General features: G+C 45.6%; 1 protein-coding gene across 1 annotated transcript; it reads left to right on the forward strand.

Moving 5' to 3' along the window:
* The first annotated feature begins 7,164 nt into the window (after window positions 1–7,164).
* Window positions 7,165–10,108, forward strand: ttr (transthyretin (prealbumin, amyloidosis type I)). The gene is made up of 4 exons (XM_046300362.1): window positions 7,165–7,311; window positions 9,181–9,320; window positions 9,483–9,618; window positions 9,927–10,108. The coding sequence occupies exons 1-4, from the start codon at window positions 7,246–7,248 to the stop codon at window positions 10,032–10,034; spliced, it is 450 nt and encodes a 149-aa protein (XP_046156318.1). The 5' UTR covers window positions 7,165–7,245; the 3' UTR covers window positions 10,035–10,108.
* The last annotated feature ends 1,099 nt before the right edge of the window (window positions 10,109–11,207 follow it).

Raw genomic sequence — 11,207 nt, forward strand, 5'->3', positions numbered from 1 at the left:
AGCCCCTCTGATGGTTATGACAGTGCATGACAGGTTGAAGAAGCCAAATGGATTTATTGTCAATGTTCTGCAGAGTAGTGCTTTATGAACCAACCTTCAGAAGTTGGCAGATGTGAAATATAGATGAGTTTTTTTTCTGTTTGTAGGTTTTTGTTAATTGGTTTTGCATCACAGCTTTATGCTTGTCAGTCATCGGTTTCTCAATAATGGTTGGCCTTTTATGTAAAGCAGTATGTTTGGTATTTCGGTTTTTGTGGTATGTGGTCTTATTTCAGCCTTTACTACAAAGTCAATGGGGTGTCAGCTTTTTTCAAACAGAAACTACTTAAACATCATTATTGTAAATCACAAGACAGAGTGGGGTATGTTTAGATAAGACTGCGTTTGTATGGGGGAAAATAAATGTGAACAAATATGTACAATTTATCCTGCATCATCATATACTATATCACTGGGAATCACTACACAGACACCAACACAGACACCATTGTTATTGTTAACAATGATGGAATGCCAACAATGGTTTGATGTTTGAAACTTCTGACGTTGAATGTTGTTTCCTTTTTTTAACAAATATAATAAATTAAATAAATTGTCTGAACACATTAAATAAATGTTTTGGTGATTTAATTTTTTTATTCGGGCGTATTAATCTCTTTACAGCCAGTGGTTTCTCTCGGTTGTCAGTTCTAGCTCAATAAACTGCTGAGTGTGTGCATATGTTCCAAATGGCACCCTATTCCCTTTGTGGTGCACTACTTTTGAAAAAGTAGTTCACTATATAGGGAATAGGGTGCCGTTTGAGACAAAATACCTGTGGTCTCTGGTTCTCATAGGTGTCATAAACAATCATCTATGTTTTGATTCCCCTCAGGGCAGTGAGAAGAGAAGCAGTAAAACAAACATGAAGAGACCTGCAGGGTGTCTTCACACACCACAAAACTCTCCAACCACGGGCCAACAGATACACTTCTCAAACGCACACGCACCTGTTACCACAGACTGTCCTGTTTTATATGGGAATACTCTGATAAAAAGGTCAAAAGTATGCAGAAGAGTTTAACACCTATATACTAAACTTTTTTATCTGTGTGTCGGCCTCTGAACATTGCAACCTACTGAATATAGGCCTTCCCTGGTGGTTTATCACTAACCAACATGAGCTATAAATGCTTTGGCTCCATCTGCAGGCAAAATGTAAGAAGATAGTGTACCGTATGACAGTAGCTTGACACATTACAGTACACTAAGCCTCTTATCATTAGCCAAGAGAGGAGAGGAAGTATTGGAACAGGGACATGTTAGAAAATAACTTTGAAAAGTCAGGATTTATCTAGGGCCTTGTTTTCTTATTCATTATTGTGGAGTCAATCTGTTGTCTTCAGGAAAGCATTTTATACTTTAAGAGCTGAACTTGTACTTCTGTGTATGCTAGAGTATCCTCCAGAACCTGGATGTAGGTCTGAGTCATATTTGAGATTGGAGCGACTTATCCAGAGCGACTTACAAATTGGTGCATTCACCTTATGACATCCAGTAGAACAGTCACTTTACAATAGTGCATCTAAATCTTAAAGGGGGGGGGTGAGAAGGATTACTTATCCTATCCTAGGTATTCCTTAAAGAGGTGGGGTTTCAGGTGTCTCCGGAAGGTGGTGATTGACTCCGCTGTCCTGGCGTCGTGAGGGAGTTTGTTCCACCATTGGGGGGCCAGAGCAGCGAACAGTTTTGACTGGGCTGAGCGGGAACTGTACTTCCTCAGTGGTAGGGAGGCGAGCAGGCCAGAGGTGGATGAACGCAGTGCCCTTGTTTGGGTGTAGGGCCTGATCAGAGCCTGGAGGTACTGAGGTGCCGTTCCCCTCACAGCTCCGTAGGCAAGCACCATGGTCTTGTAGCGGATGCGAGCTTCAACTGGAAGCCAGTGGAGAGAGCGGAGGAGCGGGGTGACGTGAGAGATCTTGGGAAGGTTGAACACCAGACGGGCTGCGGCGTTCTGGATGAGTTGTAGGGGTTTCATGGCACAGGCAGGGAGCCCAGCCAACAGCGAGTTGCAGTAATCCAGACGGGAGATGACAAGTGCCTGGATTAGGACCTGCGCCGCTTCCTGTGTGAGGCAGGGTCGTACTCTGCGGATGTTGTAGAGCATGAACCTACAGGAACGGGCCACCGCCTTGATGTTAGTTGAGAACGACAGGGTGTTGTCCAGGATCACGCCAAGGTTCTTAGCGCTCTGGGAGGAGGACACAATGGAGTTGTCAACCGTGATGGCGAGATCATGGAACGGGCAGTCCTTCCCCGGGAGGAAGAGCAGCTCCGTCTTGCCAAGGTTCAGCTTGAGGTGGTGATCCGTCATCCACACTGATATGTCTGCCAGACATGCAGAGATGCGATTCGCCACCTGGTCATCAGAAGGGGGAAAGGAGAAGATTAATTGTGTGTCGTCTGCATAGCAATGATAGGAGAGACCATGTGAGGTTATGACAGAGCCAAGTGACTTGGTGTATAGCGAGAATAGGAGAGGGCCTAGAACAGAGCCCTGGGGGACACCAGTGGTGAGAGCGCGTGGTGAGGAGACAGATTCTCGCCACGCCACCTGGTAGGAGCGACCTGTCAGGTAGGACGCCTCCTGTCTCAGCCTCCAGTATTTATGCTGCAGTAGTTTATGTGTCGGGGGGCTAGGGTCAGTTTGTTTATCTGGAGTACTTCTCCTGTCCTATTCGGTGTCCTGTGTAAATCTAAGTGTGCGTTCTCTAATTCTCTCCTTCTCTCCTTCTTTCTCTCTCTCGGAGGACCTGAGCCCTAGAACCATGCCCCAGGACTACCTGACATGATGACTCCTTGCTGTCCCCAGTCCACCTGGCCATGCTGCTGCTCCAGTTTCAACTGGCCTGGGCCCTAGGACCATGTCCCAGGACTACCTGACATGAGGACTCCTTGCTGTCCCCAGTCCACCTGGCCATGCTCCTGCTCCAGACCTGAGCCCTAGGACCGTGCCCCAGGACTACCTGACATGATGGCTCCTTGCTGTCCCCAGTCCACCTGACTGTGCTGCTGCTCCAGTTTCAACTGTTCTGCCTTATTATTATTTGACCATGCTGGTCATTTATGAACATTTGAACATCTTGGTCATTTTCTGTTATAATCTCTACCCGGCACAGCCAGAAGAGGACTGGCCACCCCACATAGCCCGGTTCCTCTCTAGGTTTCTTCCTAGGTTTTGGCCTTTCTAGGGAGTTTTTCCTAGCCACCGTGCTTTTACACCTGCATTGTTTGCTGTTTGGGGTTTTAGGCTGGGTTTCTGTACAGCACTTTGAGATATCAGCTGATGTACGAAGGGCTATATAAATAAATTTGATTTGATTTGATTTGATTTGATTTGACGCAATCCAAGCGTGGGCCGCGCCGGAGATGCCCAACTCGGAGAGGGTGGAGAGGAGGATCTGATGGTTCACAGTATCGAAGGCAGCCGATAGGTCTAGAAGGATGAGAGCAGAGGAGAGAGAGTTAGCTTTAGCAGTGCGGAGCGCCTCCGTGATACAGAGAAGAGCAGTCTCAGTTGAATGACTAGTCTTGAAACCTGACTGATTTGGATCAAGAAGGTCATTCCGAGAGAGATAGCGGGAGAGCTGGCCAAGGACGGCACATTCAAGAGTTTTGGAGAGAAAAGAAAGAAGGGATACTGGTCTGTAGTTGTTGACATCGGAGGGATCGTGTGTAGGTTTTTTCAGAAGGGGTGCAACTCTCGCTCTCTTGAAGACGGAAGGGACGTAGCCAGCCGTCAGGGATGAGTTGATGAGCGAGGTGAGGTAAGGGAGAAGGTCTCCGGAAATGGTCTGGAGAAGAGAGGAGGGGATAGGGTCAAGCGGGCAGGTTGTTGGGCGGCCGGCCGTCACAAGACGCGAGATTTCATCTGGAGAGAGAGGGGAGAAAGAGGTCAGAGCACAGGGTAGGGCAGTGTGAGCAGAACCAGCGGTGCCGTTTGACTTAGCAAACGAGGATCGGATGTCGTCGACCTTCTTTTCAAAATGGTTGACGAAGTCATCTGCAGAGAGGGAGGAGGGGGGGGGGATTCAGGAGGGAGGAGAAGGTGGCAAAGAGCTTCCTAGGGTTAGAGGCAGATGCTTGGAATTTAGAGTGGTAGAAAATGGCTTTAGCAGCAGAAACGGAAGAGGAAAATGTAGAGAGGAGGGAGTGAAAGGATGCCAGGTCCGCAGGGAGGCGAGTTTTCCTCCATTTCCGCTCGGCTGCCCGGAGCCCTGTTCTGTGAGCTCGCAATGAGTCGTCGAGCCACGGGGCGGGAGGGGAGGACCGAGCCGGCCTGGAGGATAGGGGACATAGAGAGTCAAAGGATGCAGAAAGGGAGGAGAGGAGGGTTGAGGAGGCAGATTCAGGAGATAGGTTGGAGAAGGTTTGAGCAGAGGGAAGAAATGATAGGATGGAAGAGGAGAGAGTAGCGGGGGAGAGAGAGCGAAGGTTGGGACGGCATGATACCATCCGAGTAGGGGCAGTGTGGGAGGTGTTGGATGAGAGCGAGAGGGAAAAGGATACAAGGTAGTGGTCGGAGACTTGGAGGGGAGTTGCAATGAGGTTAGTGGAAGAACAGCATCTAGTAAAGATGAGGTCGAGCGTATTGCCTGCCTTGTGAGTAGGGGGGGAAGGTGAGAGGGTGAGGTCAAAAGAGGAGAGGAGTGGAAAGAAGGAGGCAGAGAGGAATGAGTCAAAGGTAGACGTGGGGAGGTTAAAGTCGCCCAGCACTGTGAGAGGTGAGCCGTCCTCAGGAAAGGAGCTTATCAAGGCATCAAGCTCATTGATGAACTCTCCGAGGGAACCTGGAGGGCGATAAATGATAAGGATGTTAAGCTTGAAAGGGCTGGTAACTGTGACAGCATGGAATTCAAAGGAGGCGATAGACAGATGGGTAAGGGGAGAAAGAGAGAATGACCACTTGGGAGAGATGAGGATCCCGGTGCCACCACCCCGCTGACCAGAAGCTCTCGGGGTGTGCGAGAACACGTGGGCGGACGAAGAGAGAGCAGTAGGAGTAGCAGTGTTGTCTGTGGTGATCCATGTTTCCGTCAGTGCCAAGAAGTCGAGGGACTGGAGGGAGGCATAGGCTGAGATGAACTCTGCCTTGTTGGCCGCAGATCGGCAGTTCCAGAGGCTACCGGAGACCTGGAACTCCACGTGGGTCGTGCGCGCTGGGACCACCAGATTAGGGTGGCCGCGGCCACGCGGTGTGGAGCGTTTGTATGGTCTGTGCAGAGAGGAGAGAACAGGGATAGACAGACAGGCTACAGGCTACAGAAGAGGCTACGCTAATGCAAAGGAGACACATTTTATATCCATAAAATGTGTTGTTTAAAGTTTGCCACAAGCCACCTGGGAGACACACCAAACATGTGGAAGAAGGTGCTCTGGTCAGATGAAACCAAAATTGAACTATTTGGCAACAATGCAAAACGTTATGTTTGGCGTAAAAGCAACACAGCTCATCACCCATCCCCACTGTCAAACATGGTGGTGGCAGCATCATGGTTTGGGCCTGCTTTTCTTCAGCAGGGACAGGGAAGATGGTTAAAATTGATGGGAAGATTGATGGAGTCAAATACAGGACCATTCTGGAAGAAAACCTGATGGAGTCTGCAAAAGACCTGAGACTGGGACGGAGATTTGTCTTCCAACAAGACAATGATCCAAAACATAAAGCAAAATCTACAAGGGAATGGTTCAAAAATAAACATATCCAGGTGTTAGAATGGCCAAGTCAAAGTCCAGACCTGAATCCAATCCAGAATCTGTGGAAAGAACTCAAAACTGCTGTTCACAAATGCTCTCCATCCAACTTCACTGAGCTCGAGCTGTTTTGCAATGAGGAATGGGAAAAAATGTCAGTCTCTCGATGTGCAAAACTGATAGAGACATACCCCAAGCGACTTACAGCTGTAATCGTAGCAAAATGTGGCGCTACAAAGTATTAACTTAAGGGGGCTGAATAATTTTGCACGCCCAATTTTTCAGTTTTTGATTTGTTAAAAAAGTTTGAAATATCCAATAAATGTCGTTCCACTTCATGATTGTGTCCCACTTGTTGATTCTTCACAAAATAATACAGTTTTATATCTTTATGTTTGAAGCCTGAAATGTGGCAAAAGGTCGCAAAGTTCAAGGGGGCCGAATACTTTCGCAAGGCACTGTATATGCCTTCTGAAGTTTGCCAATGAACATCTGAATGATTCAGAGGACAACTGGGTGACAGTGTTGTGGTCAGATGAGACCAAAATGGATCTCTTTGGCATCAACTCGCCGTGTTTAGAGGAGGAGGAATGCTGCCTATGACCCCAAGAATACCATCCCCACCATCACATGGAGGTGGAAACATTATGCTTTGGGGGTGTTTTTCTGCTTAGGGGACAGGACAACTTCACAGCATCAAAGGGACGATGGACGGGGCCATGTAGCCAGGGCATTGAAAATGGGTCGTGGAAGGGTGTTCCAGCATGACAATGACCCTAAAAACACGGCCAAGGCAACAAAGGGGTGGCTCAAGAAGAAGCACATTAAGGTCCTGGAGTGGCCTAGCCAGTCTCCAGACCTTAATCCAATGGAAAATCTGTGGAGGGAGCTGGAGTTTCGAGTTGCCAAAAGTCAGCCTCAACCTTAATGACTTGGAGAATATCTGCAAAGAGGAGTGGGACAAAATCCCTCCTGAGATATGTGCAAACCTGGTGGCCAACAACAAGAAACGTCTGACTTCTGTGATTGGCAAAACCCTTCTTGGCACCAAGTACCAAGTCATGAAATAAAATACTTATTATTTCCGTCATTAAAATGCAAATCAATTTATAACATTTTTGACATGCGTTTTTTCTGGATTTTTTTTGTTATTCTGTCTGTCACTGTTCAAATAAACCTACCATTAAATTATAGACTGATCATTTCTTTGTCAGTGGGCAAACGTACAAAATCAGCAGGGGATCAAATACTTTTCCCCCTCACTGTACGTTATCCTCTTCCCAATCACATTTTTTATAAGATGGCCACAAAGCATGATTTGTGTGTGAAAGTTACTGATTCTCTCATTATTGACTTAGTCAATAGATGCAGGCACCGGGGGGGGGGGGGGGGGGGGGGGGGGGGTTCAGTGTATAAAGGTACCAGATAGGGGTGTGTTGCCCAATTCTATGCCAGTCAGTCTAAGTTTATAGGTTTGACTGTGTTAGAGCCACCAACCAGTTATCGCTCCAAATGGACAGTTCACTGCTCTGTGTGCTGCTAGCCACTGCTGTCCTACTCTGTAGCGCCGCCCCAGTGGTGAGTATGTTTGGGCGTCTGCCGGTCTTTGTCAGGGGTCACTGCACCATTCAGTGTGGGCTTGTCAGGGCATATAACTGATACACAATAACTGATAAGGTTTGTTAGCTGTGTAAACGTACAATATTAGATCATAAAGTCATACCTAGAATATGGAACATTTGTGCAGTTTGTGTTTGAAGTTGAGATATTAGATGCCAGTGTTGGGGAATACTGAACTACATAGTTAAATTACATTACTTTCTTGCCATGTAGAGGTGTAGCCAACTACTGGAACTAGAACTACACTACTTTTTGGGGGAAAAACAAAAAGGTGAAGCAGACAATTTCTTTTTTTATCATCATCAGACCCACATAACTGTCACCTAACACAGTTTGTGTGTTAAATTAGCCAAATTACACGTTCTGTTAACATCTGAGTCCAGAGTGATCTGTTTTTGCAATTTGTAGTGTATGATATTTCAAATTTAGATAATTTACCACAAAATAGTTTAGATGATATGAACTACTTTGTCACCAACTTTAGTTAAACTTCCCTTAAGAAAAATATACTTAACTTCCTTCAGTGTGAAGTAATTGGTAGCTTGGTAAACTATATTTTCAGAGTAGCTTCTAACACTGTCAGATGCTATCAGCATCTTAGAGTGTGTGTGCATGCATAACAGGCAGTAGTGTTTACCATGAGTGTGATGGAATACAACGCGGTCAATGACCTCACATCACCACTTGTTCTCTCTGGTCCACATCCGCACTTTGACTTTCTTGTCCTCCAACTACACTGGAAATGACAAATTAGCTGGGAAAAGTAGTCATTCTTTCCTCCCCCATTTTACATGGGAGCACTGGACAAAGTTCCTAGGCTTACCTACCATTTTCTATCCTCAAAATCCAAAGCTCAGACATTACAAAATGGCAGTTTTGTAATGTCTAACTTTGTCAGATACTTTCATAATTAGAAAGTCAAGCCCATATTCCAAGCCTTCTGTTTCATGACTGGTTTTTATCTCGTGATAGAACCAAATAAACAATATTAAGGCTGAGTGTCGTGATTACAACTGGTTAAATGTTTAACCATTTCTACAGCTATTATTTCAACTCTACCAGCCTTCTGACCAATAGTGATGACAGAATGCTTTACTATAGGTTACTGTCTGTCTACTATGTATTTCTGACCCTGTTGGCAGAGTTGTCCCTTATTTCGTAAGACTGCAGTATGATGCAAATACAATATTACTGCAGTAATTTTGCAGTGCCACTGCAGTTTTTATTTTATTTAACGAGGCAAGTCAGTTCAGAACAATTTCTTATTTACAATGACAGCCTAGGAACAGTGGGTTAACTGCCTTGTAAAAATGTGTCATTCTGTCCCTGAACCTCGTCAGCTCAGGGATTAGATCTAGCAACCTTTCGGTTACTGACCCGACCATCTAACCACTGGGCTACCTGCTGCCCAGTAAACTGAAGTTATTCTGCAATTACTGCATCCAAAATCCCACCGTCAACTGCAGTTAATGCACTTTCAAAACTGCATTTATTTTTTGTAAGGGGTGTTGTGTCTGGCTGGCGTAGGCACATGGGTGTGCTAATGCTGGGCACCAACTGATAGCCAAAAAGTAACACTGAACTTTACTGTCTGGCCAGCCATGGGTGTTTATATTTGTGTGGTCAGTCTTCCCAATGCCCAGGATGTTGTTTCTAGTGTTTGTCTTTGTAAACTAGGTCCTGTGTTAGGTGTATTGTTAGTTATGATTGTGTTGTGGTAAGTCTTGAATTACCTTTATACTGTGTACAGTGTGTGACAGTTGGTTTGTGGTCCAGCCAGTTCATGGATTGTATTATTTATAACCACGTTTGTGGTTTGGGGTCCAGGACAGGCATGGTGAGTCAGACACTCACTGTCCGTTGATGGTTAAGATTTTGGATGCGGTGAAGGGTGTCCCAGCGGGCGCCGTGGCACTGAGTGTCTCCCGACGAGTCAATGGAATGACCTGGGCACAGGTTGCTAGTGGGTACGTATGAGGATGCACCACTGTTTGGGCAATGTTGTTAACTGACTTATTTAAACTAAAATAATATGCAGTCAGAAAGATTTGTTAACCAATTTCATAATGAAATGTTCTGCTTCTAAGCTATAAAAGAGTTTAACCTGTGACACCCTCTCTCTCTCTTAGAGTGACAGACTTGACAGGGGAAGTCCATAATCTGATCTCAGATCAGGACTTCCAGTCGGGGGTGTACCGAGTTGAGTTTGACACTAAAGCCTACTGGAAGTCTCAGGGAACCACACCTTTCCACGAGACTGCTGAAGTGAGTACAATCCCCAACCTTTAACCCTCTCACTGCTCTGAGACCTGACAATAATCCCCCCTTCCATTATGAATTATGAAACGTCATGTGATTAAATTGCTTGCGATATCACCCTGGCTTTGACCTGTATCAATAGCTTTTTGTTTGCGACTCTACAATGTTTGTCCTCAATGGAAAGAATTTGTCCTAAGTGGAAAGTTCATAGACCTAGTTGGACAAAAGTAAAATCAGTCTTCCTGGATGTCAGTCTGTGGGAGAGAAATCATAGAAGTAAAACAGCAGTACAAACTGATGTGCCGTGTGTACAGGTGGTGTTCGAGGCCCACGCGGAGGGACATCGCCACTACACTCTGGCCCTGTTGCTGAGTCCCTTCTCCTACACTACCACGGCTGTCGTGATGAAAGCACACGAGTGACACACACACACACACACACACACACAAAACACACACCTGACCAAGCTTAACAAATAAAAGTGCAGGTAAACGACTGACTGGGCCTTCCTTTGTTGAACATACAATGCCACACACATTCACCAACATACTCATATTCCAGACATTCATCGTTGTCCAACTCCACATCGCGTGACAACGGTCAGCACTGATCTGCTGAAGGACGAGGGTCTCGTATGAACCAGACACCTGTCGGAAGAATTTACATTCATGGATTAGTTCCGATCCCTTCTACAGGCGACTGTGTAGGTTAAGGTAATTAATAGTGGTGAAGGTTAATCAACGGGTAGCACATACCTAAAGCCTAGTTACTGTTTACTGCAACTTGTTCAGTACAGTTGAAGTCTGGAGTGTACATACACTTAGGTTGGAGTCATTAAAACTCATTTTTCAACCACTCCACAAATTTCTTGTTAAACTAGTTTTGGCAAGTTGGTTAGGACATCTACTTCATGCATGACACAAGTCATTTTTCCAACAATTGCTTAGACAGATTACTTCACTTAAAATTCACTGTATCACAATTTCAGTGGGTCAGAGGTTTACATACACTAAGTTGACTGTGCCCTTAAACAGCTTGGAAAATTCCAGATTCCATGGCTTAAGTAGCTTCTGATAGGCTCATTTACATCATTTGTCAATTGGAGGTGTACCTATGGATGTACTTCAAGGCCTACCTTCAAACTCAGTGCATCTTTGCTTGACATCATGGGAAAATCAAAAGAAATCAGCCAAGACCTCAATTTTTTTGTCCGCTTCATCCTTGGGAGCAATTTCCAAACGCCTGAAGGTACCACGTTCATCTGTACAAACAATAGTACGCAAGTATAAACACCATGGGACCACGCACGCAGCCGTCATACCACTCAGGAAGGAGACACGTTCTGTCTCCTAGAGATAAACATACTTTGGTTTCGAAAAGTGCAAATCAATCCCAGAACAGCAAAGGACCTTGAAGATGCTAGAGGAAACAGGTACAAAAGTATTTATATCCACAGTAAAACGAGTCCAATATCGATATAACCTGAAAGGCTGCTCAGCAAGGATGAAGCCACTGCTCCAAAACCAAAAAATGCCAGACTACGGTTTGCAACTGCACATGAGGAAAAGGATCGTACTTTTTGGAGAAATGTCCTC

This window comes from Oncorhynchus gorbuscha, linkage group LG15 (genome assembly GCF_021184085.1).
Source record: "Oncorhynchus gorbuscha isolate QuinsamMale2020 ecotype Even-year linkage group LG15, OgorEven_v1.0, whole genome shotgun sequence".
NCBI classification, from domain to species: Eukaryota; Metazoa; Chordata; class Actinopteri; order Salmoniformes; family Salmonidae; genus Oncorhynchus; species Oncorhynchus gorbuscha.

What these genes read in the sequence shown, in the direction of transcription:
- ttr (XM_046300362.1), top strand. Translation starts at nt 7,246, where the DNA reads ATGGACAGTTCACTGCTCTGTGTGCTGCTAGCCACTGCTGTCCTACTC. An exon ending in TGGGCACAGGTTGCTAGTGG is followed by an intron (nt 9,321 to 9,482) that starts GTACGTATGAGG and finishes TCTCTCTCTTAG; the next exon opens with AGTGACAGACTTGACAGGGG. An exon ending in CTTTCCACGAGACTGCTGAA is followed by an intron (nt 9,619 to 9,926) that starts GTGAGTACAATC and finishes CCGTGTGTACAG; the next exon opens with GTGGTGTTCGAGGCCCACGC.